Here is a 25188-nt window from a genome sequence, read left to right on the forward strand (position 1 = left end):
GGGTGGGGGCACCCTAGACCCCCCAAACCTGGCTGCTCTAAATAGGTTCTGCCATCCGCCACATCAACACAAAACATATGAGACTTTGATGGGAAGGAACTTTAACATAATTAGGAAACAATACAGGAAAGGCAAAGAATATAGTTGCTAAACTAAGTACCCAAAGTCACCCATCCTCTCGTGGGTAAAAGTCCACTGAAGCAGGATTGGCCCAGAGCAAGGCCCCAAAGCTTGCCACAAGTCTAAAGCATCTTCCAGTGGGGACCCAGAGAAAAGGATCAGAAACAACCAGACAAGCCTGGAAGGAAAAGAGCAAAATCAAAATCAAGAGAAAACCCGCCACTGTCACCTCCCCACGGGTCTCTCACCCACATCTGTATCAGCCAGTCCACAACCAAAAGGCAAATGCAGTTTTTTCACATGTCTCTCAACTCCAAGTGCCTCCTCCAGGTCTCCTCCTGGCTGTCCATCCTGCTTCCTTTCTTTCATCCTCACTCTCCTCTGCAGCTGCCTCTTTCTCTCAGCTCCACCCTTCTTTTGGGTGGGGCAGGAAACCCGGAACCTCCCCCTTTCCTGGGGACCACCCTGTTACACTACTTTCCTTGCCACCTCTCTTCTAATGTCAAGCATCTTCTCAAACTGCAGGTATCATTTCAAGTTCACTTTCTCAAAGAAGCCTTTTCTAGCTCTCTTGTTAAAATTAGTTTATTCCCCCCCAGCGCCCCCCACGTAGTTTTATCCATCATACTTTTTTTGTTCCACCCTAGTATCTGTGTCCTTACCTGGCTGTAAGCTGCACAGTGGCAATGGTGTTGCCTACTCTGCTTTCTCTGTGCTTTGCACTTGTACACAGCAGCCGCTGAGTGAACTACCTGGGTCATAATAACCCTAAAGCTGCAAAGTCTCGTACAGGTAACCAAAAATTCTTGCAGGGAGGTGGCCACAGGCGTTCTTCATCAACAAGTTGCTCGAGTGGCAGCAAACCTGTTTTTACATGCGCGCTGTAGGGGCAGGATGGGCCACTGAGCAGGTTTTCTGATCCCGCAGACGGGTAAAGGAGGAGTCCTGGAGCCCTCGGTGGCTTTCTCAGGCTTTTATTGAGCTTTACATGCATTGCAGCAACCAGGTACATGGCAGGCAGGAGTGCCAAGGGCCAAGAGGCTGGCAGGCCTCCAACCCCCCAGCAAGTCTTCACTCCGGGCTTCTCTCTGGCATTCTTTCTCCCTTCTCTCCTGCCTCTGCTTCTCTCAGTGAGTAACTCAATACTCCTCCCACAGCCCACAGAAGTAAACAAGACAGTTTGCATCAATGTAACAACTGCGGGTGCCCCATCAGGCAGGGCAATCCTAGTGGTGGGAGGGCAGAAAAGTCTGAAAACCATTTACCCTACAACGCATTCTGCCGTCCCGCTGGGGGCGGTGAGGCGAAAGGCGAGAGTTCCCCAAGTGGTGAAAGCCAAGCCCTTAGCCCGCTGACCCAGCGGAACCAGGCCCACAAGAGCCGCGTCGCCAGCCGACACCGTCACGTGACCGCCGCCTGCGCGCACGCCCCGCGCCGCCTGCGCCTGCGCCTGCGCCTGCGCGCGAGCTCCCGGAAGTGGCCGGACCCCCAGCGCAGGCAGCGCAAACGTCCGTCTGCCCGTCGGTCCGACAGTCCGCCGGTTCGCCAGCCCGGTACCCCGCGCGCCCGGGCCCTCGTCGCCGTCCCGCGGTCGAATTGGCCCGAACGCGGCCGAGGCGCTCGCCATGGCGACGTTCATCTCGGTACAACTGAAGAAGACCTCGGAGGTGGACCTGGCCAAGCCGCTGGTGAAGTTCATCCAGCAGACGTACCCCAGCGCGGGGGAGGAGCAGGCCCAGTACTGCCGCGCGGCCGAGGAACTCAGCAAGCTGCGCCGGGCCGCGCTCGGCCGCCCGCTGGACAAACACGAGGGCGCGCTCGAGACGCTCCTGAGGTAGGCGCGGGGCCGGGCGGTGGGGACACTGCTGCAGCCAGCCAGCCGCCCCGGCCCCCCCTTCTTCCTGCCTCCCCCTTTTCCGCCCGCTTTCCTGGCCACCCACGGTCCAGGCGGCGCGCCCCGCCCTGGGGTGGCCCGGCGCGTAGGTGCGGTCTGCATTCCTCCCCGGGGAGCAGGAGCCGCCGCCGCTGACCTGCCGGCTCTTCCTGCTGGGCCGCCCCAGCCCTCGGTCCCCTGGGGCTTGGGGGACCCGATACCTAAGAAGAGCGGTCAGCCGCGTTCAGGTTTCTCTTGGTGCATTGAACAAGGACAAGTTTTCTTTACTTTTTTGGGGGGAGGTCTCTAACTTCTCCCGGTTTTTTTTTTTTTTTTTTGGTCTTATGACTATCTTGATATGGCTTAGATTTCATAATAGTAGTTGTTAAAGGGAAGTGGGAGAATTGGGACAGTGGAACAAATGTCTAAGTTCATTATAATCAGGTTGCAGCTGGAGAATTCCATAGGTTAGGAACTACGGTGGAAATGAAACTTGATTGGCATAATAGAACGTTCCAGGCAGTTTGCTTGAAGTCAGTTTATACACAGGGATGCGCATGATGGAGTGAATTTGTTATCTTAGCAAATACTGAGCTCATGTTGTATTGATTAACATTTCTTTTATATAGTACTGTCTATTTAGGATCGCAGAGCCTTTGTATAGCACTTTATGATCAAAAACTTTTCGGTCTCCTTTGTTAATAGTCTCATTTGCTATGTGTGATGTATTTTGTTTCATTGAGAAACTTAGCTGTATTATGATACAGGTAGGAGAAGTGCAGGTAAAACTAACTTATTCCTAGACTGAGAAATGTGGGCATTTTGATTCCTTAGTTTTAGGAAATCATGTTGCTCCATGGAGATTCCCCTCTTAGGCCAGCTTTGTTCTTGTATTGGGAGAGATGTCCACGGGCCGCTCTACTGTAATTATAATGATTCATTACACTGGGATCTTACATGAGAGTACTTTCCTCTTTAGCTCTGGCAGAAGTCCATGGGAGGCCTCTGATTGGTTGGCTTGTGTCCATTTATGATGATGGGAAATGGGCTAATTTAATTGCCCTTGTCTGAGTCACTCTGCTGGTTTAACTTCTCCATCCTCCATGAATCAAAGGAATATTAGTAGAGACCGGGGTTGGTTCACCCAAAGGATACTGAAATGATTGCTCAGTGAGATTATGACCCCTTGGTGTCAATTTTAAAGATAAGACAGTTGAGTTGCAAAGACCATTAGTTTGATACTAAGTATAATAATTTTTTAAAGTTAACCTTAGAGGGGGTCTCCCTGGTGCCGCAAGGGTTAAGACACAACCTATGAAACCATCCACAGACACTGCAGCACGAGTTCAATTCCCGGCCAGCCAGGGAGCAACCCACATGGCGCAGCAGACCTCTCCTGACTCACCCGCCGCTCCCCTCAGCAGTGTACTTTCGTCAGTCTGCCTGTTCTGCTTCCCACTCTGTCTGTGGTGAATCCTCTCACCCAACTCTCCACACCTCTGGCCTGCACCTCAGCTCTTATATGGCATAAATAAATCTTAAAAAAAAAAAGAAAAGTTAACCTTGGAGTACTTAGCAGTTCTTTAGAATTAACATACTTTGATAAAAATCTCCAAAGCAGTTTTTATGTAGACAGTAGCAGTGCTCTTTGCTAAACTAATGGATGAGAGATAACTTGTTTTAGTTGCATTGTCCTTATTTCTCTGTGGTTACTTAGTTTCTTTTTCTGTCCATTGCCTATTCTTTTTTTTTGTCCTTTTTCTGTTGAGTTTGTTTTTTCCTTACAGATTTTTAGGAGGTATTAACATTTTCTGGATACTTATTCTCTTCCCATTACTTATATTTCAAATATCATCTTCAAATCAGATTTTTTTATCTTTCAGCTTTGTTTATGGTATCTTTTATTAACAGAAATGTTGCAAATTTTTTTAATCTAGTAATGTGGAGCTATAATTTTTTCTTACTTCTAGTGTTGTACACATGTATGCTTTCCCCCATGATCAGATTTGCTATAGGTATGGAGCCACTTTTCCCTTTTACCAAGTCTACATTTTTTTAGTTCCCTGCCTTTATCATTCATTTATTTTCTTTTTCCTCTTTGTCTTTTTGTATTGAATGATTTGCTTATCTTTTTGTTTTGCTAATACATTTAGGATTGTCTTTTTTTTAAATCTACTTTTTAAAAAAGATTTATTTATTTATGCATACAAGAGCTGGGGTACAGGCCAGAGATGAGGGGGTGAGAGGATCCACCAGAGACAGAGTGGGGAACAGAACAGGCAGACTGACTGAATACACTACTGAGGGGAGCAGTGGGTGAGACAGGAGAGGTCTGTTGTGCCATGTGGGTTTCTCCCTGGCCGTCCGGGGATCGAACTTGTGCTGCAGAGGCTGTGGATTGCTTCATAGTGTGGTGCTTAATCCCTTGCGCCACCAGGGAGGCCCTTAATCTACTTTTGGTAACATTCATATCTTGATTTTGATGTATAGTATTCTCATTCACTTTTGTTTCATTTTTTTAAGCCGAGGCTGGGTTATCCACCATCATACATCTAGTTGCTGGCCCTCATGAGGCTTGAACCCAGCTTGCTCTCTCTTTTTTTATTTTTGTGTAGATAAACTGGGGTGTAGGCCAGAGATGGGGGCTTGAGGAGGTGAGGGGGTGGGAGAGGAAGAGTGAGAAGATTCACCAGAGACAGAGTGGGGAGCAGAGCAGGCGAATTTACTGAAATACACTGCTGAGGGGAGCAGTGGGTGAGACAGGTCTTCTGCGTCATATGTGGGTGAGCTCCCTGTCTGGGGTCTAATTCAGGCCTTGGTGATGGCACTGAGACTTAACCCCTAGGCTACCAGATTCCACATTCATTTTTTAATAGTTTGTAGTTTTTTTTTTTTTTTAATAGAGGCATGTTTTATTTATTTGTTTGTTTTGTTTATATATGCACTGGGTATAGTCAGAAGCATGGGAGGGTGAGAGAATTCACCAGAGCCAGAGCGGGGAGCAGAGCAGGCAGAAGGACCGAAGTACAGCAGCGGGCGGCAGGAGAAGTCTGCACGCCATGTGGGACCCTCCTCTGGTGGCCGGGGAGCAGCCGGGGATCGAACCGGCGCCACAGAGGCCGTGGACAGCTTCGCAAGCCAGCGCTCAACCGCTGCACCACCGGGGAGGTCCAATAGTTTGTAGTTTTAGTTCTGTTTTCTTTTACTCAGTTATTTTATATAGATTTTGTTTTTTATTTTATTTATTTTTTAAAGATTTATTTATTTATACAAGCACTGGGTATAGTCAGAAGCGCGGGAGGGCAAGAGAATTCACCAGAGCCAGAGCAGGGAACAGAACACTGAAATACACTGCTGAGGGGAGCAGTGGGCGTGGCAGGAGAGGTCTGTGCGCCATGTGGGACCCTCGCCCGCAGATTGGACTGGTGCTGCGGAGGCTGCGGGCAGCTTTGCAACCCAGCGCTCAACCGCTGTGCCACCGGGGAGGCCCTATATAGATTTTGTAAAATTTTTTGAAAGATTTGTCTGTCATACTTTTGTGGGATAATATTTTTTTTTTGCATTATGGTTTATTTTTAATTTGTAAAGTTGATAGAGCTGCCTGTAATTTCTGAATTTTTTTCTAACCACTAATATTTCATAAATCAGGAAAGAAAATATTGTAGTTCTACTTCACAGCTATTGCATAATTCAGTTATTGATTTGGGAGTGACGATATGGAGATAATAACTAGCATTATGACGTTTCAATTTGATAATCAGTGCGAGGATATAAAGATATATAATACTTGGTCCTTGGTCTCATGGAGTATCTGTAGTTACCAGACCTTAATTTTAAGTCTCACTAATTTTATTCTGCATAGATGAATAAACATGAAAATGTATAGGAACATTGACAAAATCTGGTTTTTCTGGGTTCTGACTTTTCTAACATTTAGTAAATGAAATAACTTGCTCGGACTGTCTTCATTCTATGTAAGAGTAAAGAGTCTTGTGCTAGAATCTGTTGCTTATGTAGTGTTTCACACAGGAGTTTTAAGTCCATATAGATAGCTTTGTGGCAGAACGAGGCTAAGATCCTGATCTCCTGATTCTCTGAGTCGTTCATTTTTACTATACTGCAACAGTGCCTCTCTGTGATTCTTCATTTGATAAATTAGCTGATGAAATATGTGTGAAAATAAATGTGAGGATAACTTTGTTAAACTGTTAACTTTGACCAATTCTGCGCCCAGCTCTTCAGGTTCTTTCTTTTGGTTGATGGTTGTGAATTGTATTGCCCTATTATAGCCTGAAGCTAGATGGGCTTACATGAATTGCAATATTATTTTGACTAAGGTGGATTGTTCTCTATTCCCACACTTCCCCACAAAAAGTGTTTTTGAAAATGAGAATTTTTTTTTTTTTTTTTTTGCATAGAAGAGATGGGGTGTAGACCAGAGTTAAGGGTGGTGGTGGTGAGAGGATTCACCAAAATGGGGAGCAGAACAGGCAGATTTACTGAAATACGCTGCTAAAGGGAGCAATGGGTGAAACAGGAGAGGTCTGCTGTGCCATATGTGGGTTAGCTCCCTGGCTGGGGTTGAACTCAGGTGGAAATCAGGCTGTAGCATTGATAGCACTGAGACTCAAACCCTAGGCTACCAGAGAGGACCCTGAAAATGAGAATTTCTAACGGGAATTTGTCCTATACCTATCTTTGAATATGCCAAAGAAATGTGTTCATCCCTTAGTTTTTTTTTCCCCTTTGAGAATTTTTAAATTGAACTGTTAGATATTTGCTCTAAAATTAATGAATTTTATAAAGTACTAGAACATGTTATAACAGGACTTTTGAATAGTTGCAAAATAATCTGTAGCTACTGTTATATCAAATATGTACAATGTGTTCTAGCTTTATAAATATTTAATTATGGTGTAATACTTGTTCATGTTTAAATGAGGTATTAGTCTCACTTTAGTTGGGGTTTAGAGAGATCAGATAACTTGCACAGTCACACAGCTAATCCTTGGTGTAGTTGTGATTCAAACTCAGGGTTGTCTGACTTGAAATCCTGAGCTTTGCCCACTCCAGCATTCCAATTTTTAAGTATATTTAGAATTTTATAGTTGAGAAAAACAATTTCATTTATTTTTAAAATAAAATCAATAAAGGTAGGTATTATTTGCAGCATTTGGCTTACCATATTCCTACATGTGGAAAACTTGCAGCACAGGTTTTGTAAGAGGTATATCCTGGCCTAAACTCTAATGGTACTCTAAGAACCTACCCTACTTCAGTGGTGAAGAGGGGTGTGGTAGATTTTTTTGTTTCTTCTTTCCTTGTCTAGAGAACTTTAATACCTGTGATCTTGGCTCAACTGTGTGTGGGGTAGGTGGTGGAATTCTTTCCTAGGTGTAGCTCATTGTATTTGGTACTCTTGGCACAGCATTTTGCTGTTGTATCTGTGGTAAGCACTGGCTGCTTTCTTTTGAATAGCACTAGTTGGTCTTGTTTTGTTGGAGTTTATTCCATATTGTTTAGCTATTGTCTGGAATAAACTCTAGAACAACTAATGTTGGTGTTTGCCTTGACCCAACAACTTGGCACCAAATGTTGGAATCTCAGACTGGGAATTGGTGATTCAGCAATTGCTGTGTCAGCTGACCAAGTAGATAAGACTGGGCTCTCTGGGAGGAGAGAACATGTATCTGGGTTTGGGTCACTGCACGTAGAAAAAGATGTTTGTGTTGCCCACTCCCTACTCCCCTCCTCTGGGCTTCTCTTCATTAGCATCTCTTCCCCTTCAGCATCTCTCCCTGAACAGTCTTCCTTCAGAGGACATCTTTAGTTCATGACAGTTGGACAGTTGTGTACTTAATACGCTCATCATGTGACATGCCTCAGGCAAAATGGGTACAGGGCAAGGCAGGAGTTTTCTCATGTTAGGTATGTGTCTACAAAATATTTTGATTTTGCCTTTTACATGGCAAAGCCTAAATGAAAAGTTTGCCAATCTTTGATATGCTTCCTTGCTGTTCAACACCCTAGGGCATGCTGTTGCTTGCTGTTCTATCTATTGAATATGTTTTTTCTTTCTTTAATAATTCCTGTTTATGCCCAAAACAGAGAATCTTAGATTTTAGTTTTTTTTTAAATTTTTTTAGCAAATTTTTTTTTTTAAAGATTTATTTATTTATATAAGCACTGGGTACAGTCAGAAGCGCGGGAGGGCGAGAGAATTCACCAGAGCCAGAGTGGGAAGCAGAACAGGCAGAAGGACCGAAGTACACTGCTGAGGGGAGCAGCGGGCGGCAGGAGAGGTCTGCGCGCCATGTGGGACCCTCCTCCGGTGGCCGGGGAGCAGCCGGGGATCAAACCGGCGCTGCAGAGGCTGCGGGCAGCCTCGCAACCCAGCGCTCAACTGCTGCGCCACCGGGGAGGCCCAGATTTTAGTTTTTAGAGGTGAGAAAAAATTTGCTTTCTTGAAACAGTATCTTACTAGTTCATTTGTTTGGAACTAGCTATAACGTTGCTCTCATGGAGTTTAGAATTCTTGGAGAGAAAAGACGTTAAATGTAATCCTATAAATACATGTATTGTAATCTTTGGTAAGTTTTATAAAGGAGAAGTTAGCGGTCTAAGAAGCTGTAAATAGAGAGGGAAGCTAGTGTGAGAAGGAGTTAGATTAATTGCCCTTGATATGTCTGCCACCATTTGGGCCATCTTGGTCCTTGATCTCTTGACTAGATTACTGGAGTTGTTTCCTGATTTCTTACTTTTTACCTTTTACTCCTCACCTGCAAATCAATTTTCTGCATAGCAGCTATGGTAATGTTATGAAAATCGTTTGATTGTGTGACTTTTGTCCAAACCCTTGCTAGTTCCCCTCTTTATATAGTAGAAGCTAAAAGTCTTACAGTTGCGCTCAAGGCATCATTTCTTTTCTGAGTTCATCTTCTAATTTCTCCCATGCTTGCTCTATGGCTTCCTTGCCGTGTTAGGGATATTTTTAGGTATACTCTCGTCTTTAGCTTCTTGGCTTCCCTTGATTGATAATTCTTTTCTCCTAGTACTGCTTAGCTCTCTTCATCACCTCCTTCATACCTTCTCTATTATTCAGGATGTTTTTTAAAACATTTTTACTTTTACGTAGTCAGATGATCTCATTATTTAAAACTTCATTCTTCTCACCTCACCCCCATATACTCACTTTATCCCTCTTACTTTAGCACTTACCACCGTCTACTTTGTTTTTATTTGTCTCCCCTCTAAAAGTAATCCTCACAAAAAAAAGTCCTATTTTTGAATGTTTGCTGCTGTCCTAGAATTTGTGTTTGTGTTTGATGCATAATGAACTTTTAGTATATATTAGTTGAAAGAGTGAATGGATGTTGAAAAACTTCTTAGATGATGTGTCAGCTTAGACAAGAATAATGGGAAATTGTAAAGGGAAAAGTTTCCAGGTACAGAGGGGAAAAAAAAAAGGGTGAAACCTTGAACCAGGAGAAAGCATGAAATTTAGTTAATAGAATGTATAGTGAATGTTCTGACATGAGACTGGAGAGTTTAATGAGGTCAAGTAGTGCCAGACTTTTTTAGTAATTTGGTAATTAATTTACTTAATGTAATTTTAAGTATAATGGAAATTCATTAAAATATTTGAGTACTTAATACTCCAGAGTTTATTTCCCAAGTACAAGAATACTTTCCTATAAGACAACTTACAAATTATTTGAAAAATCCAAATTTTGCTATTAACAAAAACAGCAAACATACCCATACTCACATATCTCCCTCCCCACCCCCCTTGCTAACTCAAAGGCCATCCTGATGAGCGGGAAGATTGCTTCTTTGATGATTGTTCTGACTGCTCTGTGTAGAATAGATGGAAAAGAATGAGTAGGGAAAATAGAAACTTTTGGAGTAGTCTACCAGAAAGAGGGTGGTAGTTTTGACAAACTGGGGGGCAGTGGTGGAGCTGGGCAGAAGTGGATAAACCCAAATCTTTGGAAGTTCGAAAGTTGTATTTACATAGATGTGTGTAATATTTTGCTCTGGCAATTTTTAATTTTGCTCTGTTTTTTAGATATTATGATCAGATCTGTTCCATTGAACCTAAATTCCCATTTTCGGAAAATCAGGTAAGCTATTAATTTTAATTTGTTTTAAGGTTACATGACAATGGCAAACCACTAATTTCCTACCTCCTATGGTAACTTAATTTTATTAAATTAACGGGTGCCTCTTTACTATCTTTAGAGCTTTATGTGACTTTTATACTTCTCTTTTTATGAGAGCTTTTAGGCTTCTAATTGGAATTTCTGTCCTTTTGAAGAATATCTCCAGGAATGTGGTAGTTTGTTATGTTATTCTCTCTACTTCTATATCTCTGGTTTTATAGATTCCAAATATAATTCTGATATAGTATTAAAAATATTTGGATTGCATTGCATAATTTAAAAGAGGCTATGTTCTTTTTGAACTTTCATATTGGAATATTTTAGAAGCAAAGTGAAATACAGTTTTTCTGTTAAGTAAATTTCTTATTCATGTATAACAGGCATGAAGAAAAGTGAACATACCATGTGTATAATGTGAATCTTTACAAAGTATAGATAGTATATCAATGTATAACCACCACCCAATTCATGTTATAAGTTATTTCTTCCCATCCTCCCGAAAGTGCTGTTTTCCTACTTTTGTCATGGAGTAGTTTTCAATTTTATCTGCTGGGAAAGGTGTAGTACTTACTTTGTTGTCTTTACTTTCTTAGCTTATTTGACGGTCATATTTTAAATGCCTGTTTTATTCAAATCATTGTGTATTTGTAAAGATGAATAAGATAAAATTTTTGGAGAGGACAATGCCTGCATGATAATTATGGAAGCAGTTCATTTGAAATACCCTAATGCCAAATATTTTACTTAAAAAAACAATTTTGGTAAAGGAAAAGGAAAAAATTGGTTGGTGAGAAAGATAATGTTTCAGATGTTGAAGCTTTTTACCTTTTTTCTCATTGTGGATTTTTCTTTGAAAGAGACAAAATATTTAATGAGGTTCAGGAAGGTAACATAATTTTCTGTTTTTTCTCTTTTTATCAAGATCTGCTTGACATTTACCTGGAAGGATGCTTTTGATAAAGGTTCACTTTTTGGAGGATCTGTAAAATTAGGTATGTTATTTTTAAGTAGAACCAGTAGTCAGCTTGGTCTAAACACTTGTATTACTTTAGGTTTTTAAACTTACTCTCCTAGTGATTCCTTATAAATAATAAAAATCTTTACATTTCATTTTAACTTCAGTTTTTAATGCAATTTCCGAATATTTGCAGAGAGCCTATGCCTTGCCAGGCACTGTCCTAGTTACAAAAACAAGGCAGTTGCACTCAGTCTGGTTGGGAAGACAGTTGATCATTCTTAGATACAGTAGGTAGTATATCAGTCTGTGAAAAAATTATGGGAACATAGGTGTGGGAGAAATTAATCTACCTATTGAAAGCAAGCAATGTTTTAGTTCACCTTGAAGGATGAACTTAGCTCATTGAGGTAGAAAGTAACATTACAGGTAGAAAATTGTAACCAAAGATCAGATCTTTTTTGATCTACTGATTTGACAAGTTAACCTCTTCCCTTAATTTTATCATCTTTGAAGTGAGAAATAGCCCTGTGAAATACTATTTATCTCACTGAATTCTTTTGTGGATTAAATAAGTGAATATATGTGCTCATTAAATATTAACTGCAATGAACAATGATACTGTTTTTATCCAACTGTATAATATGTGTCCATGTTATAGAATATATGTTATGTAATATTATATAATGTTATACTGATGAATTATATGTAATATATAATAATATAATCATTATTACTAAGGATTGAAACCATTCAATTGGGGATTATGGAGGGTGAAGACATTAGAAAAGACATTAGAAAGAAGTGTTACAGATATTATACTCATGATTTGTATTCTTCCCTCTTATATGTTAATAGCTAACATTTATTGAGTATAGTAGCGCCCTTGGGGTTGGTTTACTGTCTGATTTCAGTTACCTGTGGTCAACCATGTCTGGAAAATGTTACATAAGATAATTTGAGAACATGAGAGAGCCCACATTCATATAACTTTTAATACAGTATATTGTTATTCCATTTTATTATTAGTTACTGCTAATCTCTTACTGTGTATAATTTATAAATTAAACTTTTTTTACCGAAGATTTTTTAAAATTTATTTTTATACAAGAACCAGGGTACAGGACAGATGTGCAGGAGGGTGAGAGGATTCATGAGAGACAGAGCGGGGAACAGAACAGGCAGACTGGCCAAAACACACTGCTCAGGGGAGCAGCGGGCGAGGCAGGAGTGGTCTGCCATGCTATGTGGGTTTCTCCTAGCTGGCTGGGATGGAACCCGCACTGCAGAGGCTGCAGAAGCTTCACAGCACCGTGCTCAACCTGCTGCGCCACCAGGGAGGCCCTATAAATTAAACTTTATCACAGATTTGTGTGTATAGGAAAGAATACAGTATATAAAGGATCCAACACTCTCTGGTTTCAGACATCTATCTACTGTGTTTTGGAGCATATGACCTGCATTGGGGGGCTGTTGTATTGTAAAAAGTGACTGTAAAAAGAGAATTTTTTTTTAATGGTGTAGCATTACCTTTACATTATTTTTAAAAATATATTTATAAAAAAAAGAGCTTTTTTTACACATACTATCTTTCTGAATTTCCCAGTAACTCAGGGAGGAAAGGCACTATTCTTACTGGTTGAGCAAACTGATTTAGAAAGATTAAGTGATGTCTTATGTCATATGGCAAGGACTTGATGAAGACTGTTGTGAATCCAGAAATCTTTTAACTCCAAAATTAGAGAGAAACAGAGAGTCTCCTCATCAGTGAGGAGACTGATGAGAGGTGAGATTAGACAAGGAATAGATAAAAGTCAGAGAAGGAATGAATTTGAGGGACACTTCAGAGGTGAAAGTGACTGGATTGGTCTAATGTCAGTCAGAAGGAAGAATAGGGGTGGGTTGAGAGTTGACTTTAATATTTATTACTTGGCTTGACCTATTGGTTATTTCTTTCTTTCATTAGACAGGTTGAGTTTGACTTTGGTGTGTTATGTTTGGGTAGAAATTTATCTTTGGCATTTGGAAATAATGGATTTTAAGCCTCAAGAGAAGAGAGAGAGTCATAGATTTGGGAACAGTTGTCATTACATGAAAATAAATATATCCCCTCTAGAATATAGATTGGAAAAAGCATAAAAACCAGAGCTGGGGATATAACATCCAGAGGAAATAGGAACAGTTTTCTGGGAATAGGCTTGAGAAAATGCTTTCAGATCTCAGAGAAACTGGGGAAAAACAAAGTCATGTAATTAAATGCCAGAAGAATTTCAGAGAACCCAGTGGTTCCTGAACCTGACTACACATTAGAATTACCCTCGGAAATGTTATAGATACAGCTATACCTTTGAAGATAAAGATACAAAATGCCAGATGTGATGGGGGAAGTTTTGGGGATGATGCACTGGGATAGGGTCTTTTTTTTTTTTTTTTGTTTTTTGTTTGTGTTTTTTGTTTATACAAGCACTGGGTACAGTCAGAAGCACGGGAGGGTGAGAGAATTCACCAGAGCCAGAGCAGGGAGCAGAGCAGGCAGAAGGACCGAAGCGCACTGCTGAGGGGAGCAGCGGGCGGCAGGAGAGGTCTGCGCGCCATGTGGGACCCTCCTCTGGTGGCCGGGGAGCAGCCGGGGATCGAACCGGCGCCGCAGAGTCCGCGGGCAGCTTCGCAACCCAGCGCTCAACCGCTGCGCCACCGGGGAGGCCCACTGGGATAGGGTCTTTGAAGATATCTCCAGGTGACTCTGATGTTCATCCAGGTTGGAACATTGTTGACAGTCATTGTGGCAGAGATTGGAGAAGTCACTGGATTTGGCAGTGAGAGAAGTTTCAGTAGGGGATGTTGAAGAAGACAAATTGAATCAGGTTGAGGCTAAACTAGAAGCAAAGAAATGAAACAGCAAATGAGGTTTGCCTATTTCCAGAAATTTGCAGTGAAGGTTTGGGGAAAAAGGGCGCTGAGAGGGAGGCAAGGATGAGAAAAAGATTGTTAGTGTTGATGTGACAAGTAAATTGGTAGACTAAGAAATGGATGGCAAGAGATCCAGGAGATAACTGATATTACTTTAGTAATGAACCAAGTTCCTGGAAGAAGTTGGAAGCAAAAAATAATGGTATAAATAAAGCATGAGGTAGTTTATCAAGATATTTCTAGTAGCGGGCCTCCTTGGTGGTGCAAGGGGTTAGGCGCAGCGCTGTGAAGCTGTCCACAGCCTCTGCAACGCGAGTTTGATCCCACGCCAGGGAGCTGCCCACATGGTGCAGCAGACCTCTCCTGACTTGTCTGCTGCTCCCGTCTATCTGCCTGTTCTGTACCCTGCTCTGTCTCTGGTGGATCCTCACACCCCCCGTACCTCTGCCTGTACCCCAGTTGTTATAATCATAGATAAATAAATATTTTTTTTTAAAAAGTAAAGTTTAAAAAAAGGATATTTCTAGTAGCAAGTATTAAGAATTAAATGTCTTTTAGTGATGTCTTGGTTAAATAAAACATGGGCTACTGATTTATTAGAATATTGTCTATTTTTGGAATACTTAGAATGATAATGTAAAATATATTTGTTGAGATGTAAAACTGTGTTGATGGAACTTTGAATAAAAGAACTATTACAGATCAGAACTGCTGCAGTATGAGCTCAAGGGGCCCCGCAGTTGGGACAGCATTCAGGTAGAACCCGGAGTGATTGCTGCCTCTTGGGCTGTGCATTCCAGGCAACCTGAGTATGAAATAGTATCCAGTTTGTGAAAAATTGTGTATGTGAATATACATGTAGTTATTTGTGAAGGGATTCACCAAAAAAATTTAACAGTGGTTCTGTGGGAGTTAGAATATATTGATTTTTAATGTTTTTAAAACTTTTTTAATTAGATATTTGAATTTTAGTAAACTTATTTTTTATAATCAAACTGTTTTCATTTGAAAAACTTAGTAAGAAAAGTAGAGCTCAGGTGAAAAACAAGAATAAAATTGAATACTAAGAATAAAGAGCTCTTTGGAAGAAAGGAGAACATTTACTAAAAAAATCTGATTTAGATTTCCATATAATAAAATAAATCATAAAGAAAAAAAAGATAAGATTTAATTAAAAGAGCAAAAAAACGTTTTCACAAAACTTGGTTCCATGAGAAATTGTAAAAACAAAACGACAGACTGTTCATGAAAGAGATAATAGACTGGGACATATATTTTGTTATATATAGAGTTTTAATTTTATCTGTGAAAGCCCACTGACTTCCTCTCACATAGTTGATCACTTGCTTCATATTTTGACAATGATTTTCTGTAACTGCTTTGTGTGTGTTTAGAAACTTTAATTGTTCCCTTACCACATGCATTCTGTGCTGTGGTAAAGCGCAGATTTACCATAGTCATACTATTTGTTTCTTTAGATCCCCCTTTTCCTGATAGACTCATTTAGGGTTTCATCTCTTTTATTGGTTAAATCTGGACTGTGCTGTCTAGAGCTGCTGCGTAACTGTTATCCTGTACTGTTACTGTTCCCTTAGGTTAGCATCATTATTTTCTAGATATTGTGTTTTTCTCTTTTGCTGAAATATCTTTTTAAGTAACTTACTGAGAAAAGATTCTGCCCTCATGTGAATTTGGTTTGAAATTATGACAGTTGGCACTTTGGTCAACATCTTAGTCATTGTTGACATGCTTTCACTTCATTTTCCACATCCAGATACTTCCTCAGCAGATCTTACCAGGTTTTCCTTTGAAACATTCAAAATCAGCACTGCTCAGCACTTCTGCCATTTTGGTCAGAGCCACCATCACACCTCAGCATTTTATGCAGTGGCTACCTTGTCTAATCTGTGTCGATCATTGTTGCTTCTTGATGTCTCTGTCCACAAGGTGGGCTGAGTGATTCTGTTTTTTTTTTTTTTTAAAGATTTATTTATGCATACAAAAACTGGGGTATAGGCCAGAAGTATGGGGGGTGAGAGGACTCACCAGAGAGAGAGTAGGGAGCAGAACAGGGAGACTGACTGAAATACACTGCTGAAGGGAGAAGCGGGCGAGACAGGAGAGGTCTGCTGCACCATGTGGGTCACCTCCTTGGCCAGGGATCCAAACTCATGCTGCAGAGGCTGCGGACAGCTTCACAGTGTGGTGCTCAATTCCATGTGCCACCAGGGAGGTCCCTGGGCTGAGTGATTCTTGGTTAAAACTTGACCTCCCACCTTACTCAGTGTAAAACTAACACTTTACAACATAAGTTGACTCTCTTACCTTTCAGACATAAATATTTACCATAAATACTTGCTCTCTTTTTCAGCCAGTCTGGCCTTAATACACATTTGTGGAATTACTAGAATTATGTTTCTTTAGAACTTCTATACATTGTTTCTTTGTTCTTTACTATCGTTTGTAACTGAGGAAAAGCCCTGTATTTAAAGCTTTGTAGAAGGCGACTGGTTTCTTTCTTTTTGGGATAAGGAATATTTTTACAATTTTCTCTTTATCCTTCATAGTTAGAAATCTCAAAAGCTCTAATTGGCTTTCTTTTTATTCTTTGTGTTTGACAGTTGACCCTTTCAGTTTACAGACTAATATCTCTCTTTAACCCTGTGTGATTCTCTTACATTTGATAATTTCCTCTTTTCTTTGTTTCTCTCTTCTTTGAAATGATTTATTAGTGGGCTGCTGACTCTTTTGAGCTACTCATAATTCTTACTTTTTTTATTTCTTTGACTTTATGAGCTAGTCTCTGACCTTCATTTTGAAAAACTTGTAGCAGTCAGGTTCTTAATTCCAGAAGCTTTTTCTTATTTATGGATTTCTGTTCCTTTTTAGTAACATCCTGTTCTTGTTTTATAAACTGCCATCTTTAAGAATACTAATTAGGGGCCTTCCTGGTGGTGCAGGGGTTAAAGACAGTACTATCAAGCTACTGCCAGCCACTACAGCATGAGTTCAATCCGTGATGGCGAGGGAGCAACTCACATGGCACAGCAGACCTCTCCTGCCTTGCCCGCTGCTCCCCTCAGCAGTGTATTTCAGTACATCTGCCTGTTTTGCTCCCCACTCTGTCTCTGGTGAATCCTCTCACCTCCTGCACTTCTGGCTTTCACCCCAGTTCTTGTATGCATAAATCAATAAATTTAAAAAAAAGAATATTAATTAATATCTTTGAAATGTTTTCTACTGTTGGAATCATCTTTATTTACTCTGGGCTTAATTTTTCAGTTCACTTTGATCTTTATTTTGTAGCCAGTACTTGCATCCTCATTATTCTAGATTTTTCATATATTTAAGAAATTAGGTTAGCTTTTGGGTATGTTTGCTTCTCTTTAGGGTGAAGAGGCTCGAGATGGTTTGCAAACTGAAAACAAGCCATTATTGCAAGTTTTACTTTATGGCACCATGCTATAGCACAAACACACAACTGTCACGTTCTGATTCTCTTAGATGATTTGTTCAGTGTGTTTTTTTAATTGATTATTTTGCTTGATGTATAGTGACTAGTACAACATGTAAGACCGTGAATGTTACTGTGGTTGAATTTTTTCATTGTGGTAAACAAGATAAAATTTATATCTTAATCACTTTACGTATATAGTTCAGTAGTATTAGTATAACCAAATTGTTATTAAACAGATCTCTAGAACTTCTTGGTCTTACAGAACTGAACCTCTATACCCATTAACCAACAATTCCCCTTTTATGTCCTTTCCTAGCTCCTGCTAATCACCATTTTGCTTCTGTTTCTATGAAGTTGATTACTCTAGATACCTAATATAAGTGGAATCATACAATACTCGCCTTTTGGTGACTGGCTTATTTCACTTAGAATGTCCTCAAGGTTCATCCATGATGTCACATGTGACGAGATTTCCTTTTTAAGCTTGAATAATCCATTGTGTGTATATATCACAGTTTGTTTATCTGTTAATCCATCAATGGACATTTGGGTTGCTTTTCACATTTTGAGTATTGTGAGACATACTGTTATGAACAAGAGTCTATCTCTTTGAGATCCTGCATTCATTTCTTTTGGGCGTATATCTTTCCCTTTCCCAGAAAGGGAATTGTTGGATCAAATGGTGCTTTTCTTATTTTTTGAGGAACCACCATAATGTTTTCTATAGTGGCTATACCATTTTTCATCCCCACCAACAGTATGCAGCAGTTCTAGTTTTCACAGTCTTGCATTCTTGCCAACAGTTAATAGTTTCTGGTTTTCCTTTTTTTTTGTTAGTAGCTATCCCAATAAATATGAAGTGGGCAGATTCTTGATCAGGCTTGTATCAATATTTTAACCAAATTATATCTGCTAGTCCTCTGAGAGTTGTATTGGCATAAGGGAGTAAGACTTGGAAATTTAGCTAGGAGGTGCTTGCACTGGCTTAGGTTTTAGTAGTGAGAACTTGGTTTAAATGTGATGGAAAGATACACATTTGAGAAAAGTGATGGAAAATGGAAAGAATCTATTTGAATTTAAATGAGAAATGACATGAGAATAACTTTTCATGTTGAACCTGATTAATAACAGTGCGGAGGTAAAGGGAAGGATAGAAAAATTTATTGATCTTTTGAGTTTTGGATGATGGGGATATTATTGTGGAGATAACTGCCTGGCAGGGCAGCTAGAAGTATGGGAACATATGGGTGAGGAAACAGGTCTTTCTGTTTTTGTGAGAGCCAATGTGAAGAGGTCATGGTATTACTCTTTGAAACATTTGTTTTCTTTAGAAAAAATAATCTCACACATTTTTCCTTCTCAATTTTTTGCAGCTCTTGCAAGCTTAGGATATGAAAAGAGCTGTGTGTTGTTCAATTGTGCAGCCTTAGCTAGCCAGATTGCAGCAGAACAAAACCTGGATAATGATGAAGGATTGAAAATCGCTGCTAAGCATTACCAGGTATGCAGAACAGTAGCACCTACATAATGATCAACACTAAGTTGAGTTAATAACATGCATTTAGGTTTAGAAATGTTTCTTTATACACAGGCCTTTCCTTGAAAAATAATGTACTTTTATTGAATTGATTCATATTTTTGAAGCCCATAGGTAAACTGCTTACTTGTACACAGCTTCCCCGTCCCCATATACCCACCGTCCCCATATACCCAGCACCTAGCACAGTGCCTGGCACATAATAAAGGCTCAGTAAATGTTGGGAGAACAAATGATTAAATGTATGACATGAAATCCTTGCTAAATTTACCCTTTTAAATAAATGACCTCATTTAAACAATATGTACATTCTTTTTATATATTTTTTCTTAGTGTGAGACATACAAAATTCTTCACTGTGACAAAAATTAAGACTTCTTGGCAAGAAAATTTTAACTGAGGCTTGTGGAGAGGTCATATTTAAATGTCATATATGTAATGTTTTTAAATTAGCTACATTTATATTTTAGGTACTATTATTTACTAATATGGCATATTAACTTCTGGCAATTGTTGTTTACTCAGCTTTTAATTTTTTTGTTTCAATTCAGTGAACAATAAGTGATTATTTTTAAGTGATATCTTGAGTCATCTTCATGTTTTGTAACACTTTATAATATACAAAGTGTTTTCATGTATATTATTTGACACAGATAAGCCTTGACAGCCATGTTAAATATCTGTCTTCATTTTAATGACAAGAAGATTAAAGCTTAGAAATGTTAGTTAAGAGGTCCAGGTGTTCTGATTTCAAATTTTATGGAATTCAAGTGTTTTCTCTTTCTCCCATGGCTGTGGAATCTGCATTTCTTAGAGATGGGCTGGGATTTTTCACAGTGTTTAAATTTAGTGGAGAGGTGAGGAATTCAGTTCTAGGAAAGCAAGAGGAAAATACATTTCAAGCAAACAGTATACTCCAAATTGTTACTTACCATACAGTTTGGATGAGCACAGATGACAAACATGATGCCTAATCTTTTTCCTTTGGAGGCTATAGGTGGCAAATATTTAAAATGTGATAATGAAGTAAAATTTTAGTTTTCTGTTCACTGTAACTCATTTAATTGGCATGTGAGATTTTAGAGGGGCATCCTGAATTACTGAAACATTCCAATCTTTGAATTACTTTTGTAGTTCACATCAGGTCACTTAAATGCAGTGGAAAGAGAACTGGTGGTATTGAAAGATCTAAATCTTTGTCTAGGTTGTTGGCCCCCAAGAACCCTTAAACTCTTGTTTAAGTTTTTTTTGACTTATCTAGGCTTCCAGTTCCATATTTGTGAATGAGAAACTGGATCCCTTGCTGTCCTTCCTAATTTGTGATTGGTTTACTAAGCAAGGTTAGCTGATCACTGCTTGTAGCTGTTCTAATTTTACAGAATTTCATAACTGAAATTCATTATAATACAGTGTAAGGCAGGACATGGGCACAGTGCAGGTTTTCTGATCCCATGCAGACCGGGTAAAGGAGGAGTCAGAGTCCTCAGTAGTTTTGCAGGTTTTTTATTTGGGGTTCACCAGGCATATGGCAGGCAGGGGTGCTGGCTGGGGGGCTGGGAGGCTGGCAGACCTCCCAGCCCCCAGCAAGTCTTCACTCTATCTGGGCTCTCTGGCGTTCTCTGCTTCTGCTTCGGCTTCTCCTTCAGGTGCTGCTGCTGCTGCTGCTGCTGGCGTCCCCCCATGACGCCGCCCTTAAAAGCACAGTCTTAGCTCAGCTGAATCCCATCTACCTATGCCCACACCCTATTCCAGGTGCCCGCCATCAGGCATGCATTCAGGCAAGGATCCATCATCTATCCTGATGGCGGAAGGGCAGAAAAGCCTGACATTTTCTTTACCCTACATACAGTTAGCCCTACGTTACTTCTACCATAACCTGTCTGTATAACCATGACACCTTTTAATCGCACTTTTTTCTCCAATGTAATTTGTTTCCTAAAAGCAAAGTTAAGTTAGTATTAAGCTCAGCAAAACTGTAATTGGGAAGGAAAATCAGATGGGGAACATTTTACAAGAGAGCTTAGAAAGTCAAATAGAAATCATTAGCAGTGGAGAGTGATGCTGTTCCTCAGAGAACTGTAGTATTTTAAGTATCCCCTAAGTGCTGCTTAATTATTTGAGAGATAAATTTGGTGCCAAAATGAGCATTTCAGTACTAAAAATATTAATGTTTTATCCCTGCCAACATTTTCATGTTAGTTTTGAGAAAATATATCTAAAAAAAGCTTAATCAATTTGTTCCATTAATTTACTTTTTTTACTGCAATATTTATTTTTAATCTTTGTTAAAATCTCCATTATGCTAGTGTTTCAGAAAAATACTCTTTTTTTTGTCTGTAGGTCAGATATTTTAGATGTTTCACACAATCTAAAAATTTAAATAAAATAATCGTTCAACTGAATTTAGATGTTTCACACAATCTAAAAATTTAAATAATCGTTCAACTGTTCATATTTGAAATGATTTTGTGTGTAACAGTAGAAAATTAAGTCTTGCTCTATGTTTCTGTAGATTTTCAAGAAATTCTTTTTCTTCCCTGTAGTTCGCAAGTGGTGCCTTTTTACATATTAAAGAGACGGTTTTATCTGCCTTAAATCGAGAGCCTACTGTGGACATTTCTCCAGATACTGTTGGGACTCTCAGTCTTATTATGCTGGCACAGGCCCAAGAAGTATTTTTTTTAAAGGCCACAAGAGGTAATTTCAATTCATTCTCCATTTGGTTGCATGTGAAAAGAAGTGATAGGCTTTTAAAATAAGAAGGTGATAGTGAGCTACTGTAGGAAAACACTAAACTCTGGAGTAATGTTTATGTAAGTTTGTAATGTGTCAAATGCATTCATTCAGCAAATATTATGGGATACCTACTGTGTACCAGTCACCACTCTGGGCTCTAGATAAGATTTCTAGTTTCAGAAAGTTTACAAAATTTTTAGTGCGGGGAGGATAAGCCAGAGATGAAAGAGCCAAAGAATTCTAGGGATAAGTGCTATAATAGACGATAAGATGACTGGTGGTCTGGCTGTGGGGTAAAGATGTAGGGGGTATTTTGCTAATTTTCGATGTGCTGATCAGGAAGTTTCTTTTAGGAGGTCTTATTTAAATCAGTCCTAATTGATAAGAAGGCGCCATCCAGGCAGTTTCCCTGACCTGTGAATATGGAACTCTTAAGTTAGTATGAGAGATGGAATATGGGCTACATGAGTAAGTACAGAGAAATTGAAAATATGGGAACAATCACGTAGAAACAGCATTAACTGGAATAATTTTTTTCTTTTAAAACAGCAGCTTATATTGAGATATAATTCATATACAGTAAAATTCACCCTTTTGAAGTATATAATTCAATGTTTTGCGACCACTACCACTTTCTTATTTTAGAATATTACCATCAGCTGAAAAGAAACCCCATACCCAATGGCATTTATTCTTTAGTTCCCTTTCTTCCATCATTTGGCAACCATTCATCTATCTTTACTGTTTTGATTTGCCTGATTTTATGTGGAAGAATTGATTTCCTCAGTAAACATTTTTTAAAGACAAATATGCAAACTTTCGATCTCACTGTCTGAAATGAGTGATTATGATACATCAGATATTTCATATTTATTTTAACTATTTATAATGGTAAATTCACTATTTTATTCCAGATAAAATGAAAGATGCCATCATAGCTAAATTGGCTAATCAAGCTGCCGATTATTTTGGTGATGCTTTCAAACAGTGTCAGTACAAAGATACTCTCCCCAAGGTTAGTTATTGTTTTTGTAAACACTTGGTTATTTTGCATGCGGAAATATTTGTACACTTCTTTGTACAAGAAGCAAGTTGAAAGTTATATTTTATAAAGAAATTTGAAATTTCAGGAGAGGCATTTGAAGAATCTGTTTGCAGTGATACCTTTTTATTTAAGATGCATGAAGTGTTCCTTTATATTTAGGGGATACTTTTGCCTCTACTCTTGACTAAACTTGCTTTTCTAAGCTAAAATTCCTGGAAATTTTTGAACATCTGTTTCCAAAAATTTAATCAAGTAATGGCTTTTTGTATTTCTGAATCTTTAGTGATTGGGTACAAGCATGAATACTTATGCATGTTGATTCTTCACACTTTTAATTATTGTCCTGTTTTCTTAAAGATGAGTCTTAAAGCGCAAAAACAGACATAAGGAAAAAAGGAAAAGAAAATTTAACAAATTCATCCAGTACTTTGATTAGAATTAAGTTTTGTCAACAGGGATAGAAATTGGGCTGCTATTGGACAGCTAAAGAAAACATCATCTTAATCCAGACATCACAGGAAGTATTGTTTTAATGTACACTTTTCTGAAGTAGCATTTGAAAAGATTGGTCATGATGTTCATTTGTAAACGACAATGTAGATGATTAGACTAACAAGTAAATTTAGAATGGTTAAAAAAGGACACTTACAGATTGAGTGAAATGTATGTAGTATGTTTCAGTTACTCTTTTACAGAAATACTCAAGAAGTTAGTATCATTTATATGATAGCTTATGGTATTTGTTACATGATCTTTTATGGGGGAATTTATTGTTTTGTAAGTCATTCAAAAATCTTTGTTAATTATGAAATTGCAGACTCTTTGGTGCAGTAAAAAAAGCATGTTTAGTGCATCAATAATACACATTAGTGTAGTCAGAAATTGAACAATGAGGAATTTATGTGAAGATTCCTGGAGATTTAAAATACACCAAGAGATGAATAGAAATTTGCCCAGGACTCTTGGCCATGGAATCGCTTCTCATCTTTTTCTCATCTGAAAGAGTTCATGTTCAGCTGCACAGTGTGCCGTTACCTCCTGTTGGGCCTTTAGTTCAGTCCTGTCACGGAGAGAAGAATGTCACCTACAAAGATTCGGAAGCCACCTCGGCAGCATTCCTGGTATTCCTTGAAAATCTCCTGTTTAAGTACCAAGTTGTTCCAGCCTTACCTTGAAAAGTGGCATGAGTGCAGTTTGAGAGTTAGATGTCTTTTATTTTGGCCTTTTTTACTAATAAAGCTCATAAGTATTTTCATATTCTAGTTATAAAACTGAAATATCTGCAAGTAGTGATCCAGGAAGCTAGGAAATTATTCACTGGGAGTCAGGAAAGCACACAAGGTAGTAATTTGGTTTTTGATTCTATTATTTTCTTTGTCTAGACAGAGACTGTCTAGTATATATCTTGGATTTTGTATAGCATGTTATTTCTTAAGTAATAGAATTAAGAAGTTGCCTGTTGGGATGTGATATTTTAGAAGAACCTCCGCCAACATAACTGCCTTTCTGGTTCATGTTTTTGGATCTTTTAAAATGAATTTTGGGGCCTCCCTGGTGGCCTAGGCGTTAAGTCTCAGTGCTTTCACCACGGTGGCCTGGGTTCAATCCCCCACCAGGGAGCTAACCCACATGGCACAGCATACCCCTCCTGTCTGGCCTGCTGCTCCCCTCAGTAGTATATTTCAGTAAATCCACCTGTTCTGCTCCCCGCTCTGTCTCTTGTGAAACGTCTCACCCCCCACAACTCTGGCCTGCATCCCAGTTCTTCTATGTGCAAAAAAAAAAAAAAAAAAATTGGATCCCCCCCCCCCAAATTGGAGCAAAATAACACTATCATTAATTTAGTGTATTTCTCTGTTTGTTGTGTGTTTTTGAGTATATAATACTGAATTGTTAGTGTTTATGTGATACTAAATTTTTATATGGCTAAAAATCATCTTTATTAAAAAATCTCTTAGGATATGAATTTAAGTGGGAACTTACTTTGTCTTTTGTCTTTTAAATGTGATGAAACAGTGAGCAATAGAGCAATTTCCTTAGTATATGTGAGTAATGGTGGTTTAGCTAACTAAGGGATGGGTAAGGGCTCATAAGAAAGCTTCTAAAGCCATGTGCTTGGTATTCCTCTTATTGTCCATCCTACTTCTCTTTCTAATGCATGTTTTCCTTTCTTCTTTGTAAACAAAATGTTGACTTCATGGCTCAATGAAGGAGAATTGTAAAAACCGAAATTGTAACATTTAAAAAAAAATCCTTTATTTTAATTGGAAGTAAAGAATGAATTCGTTGATTCCAATTCATGCAAAATCATGTCGTCTTCTGAGTTTACATCTAATGACTAACCTGTTTCCTAACCGTTAATGGGGTGATTCTAATTTCTGTCTCCTTTTCCT

General features: G+C 39.1%; 1 protein-coding gene across 2 annotated transcripts in view; it reads left to right on the forward strand.

Annotated features, from left to right (window-relative positions):
• Positions 1 to 1607: 1607 nt before the first annotated feature.
• PDCD6IP (programmed cell death 6 interacting protein) overlaps positions 1608 to 25188 on the forward strand; it is a 41777-nt gene continuing 18196 nt past the window's right edge. The window contains exons 1-6 of one of the 2 annotated variants that reach the window (XM_037526098.1): positions 1608 to 1954; positions 10062 to 10116; positions 11078 to 11147; positions 18851 to 18978; positions 21558 to 21711; positions 22665 to 22765. In XM_037526098.1, coding sequence (XP_037381995.1) covers positions 1746 to 1954; positions 10062 to 10116; positions 11078 to 11147; positions 18851 to 18978; positions 21558 to 21711; positions 22665 to 22765 — 717 coding nt within the window. In that variant the 5' untranslated portion in view covers positions 1608 to 1745. The remainder of the gene's footprint in view (positions 1955 to 10061; positions 10117 to 11077; positions 11148 to 18850; positions 18979 to 21557; positions 21712 to 22664; positions 22766 to 25188) is intronic. The other variant, XM_054693037.1, reaches the window with a different exon arrangement.

This window comes from Talpa occidentalis, unplaced genomic scaffold, assembly GCF_014898055.3.
Source record: "Talpa occidentalis isolate TD23 unplaced genomic scaffold, MPIMG_talOcc4v2.1 talOcc4.10, whole genome shotgun sequence".
Taxonomy (NCBI): domain Eukaryota; kingdom Metazoa; phylum Chordata; class Mammalia; order Eulipotyphla; family Talpidae; genus Talpa; species Talpa occidentalis.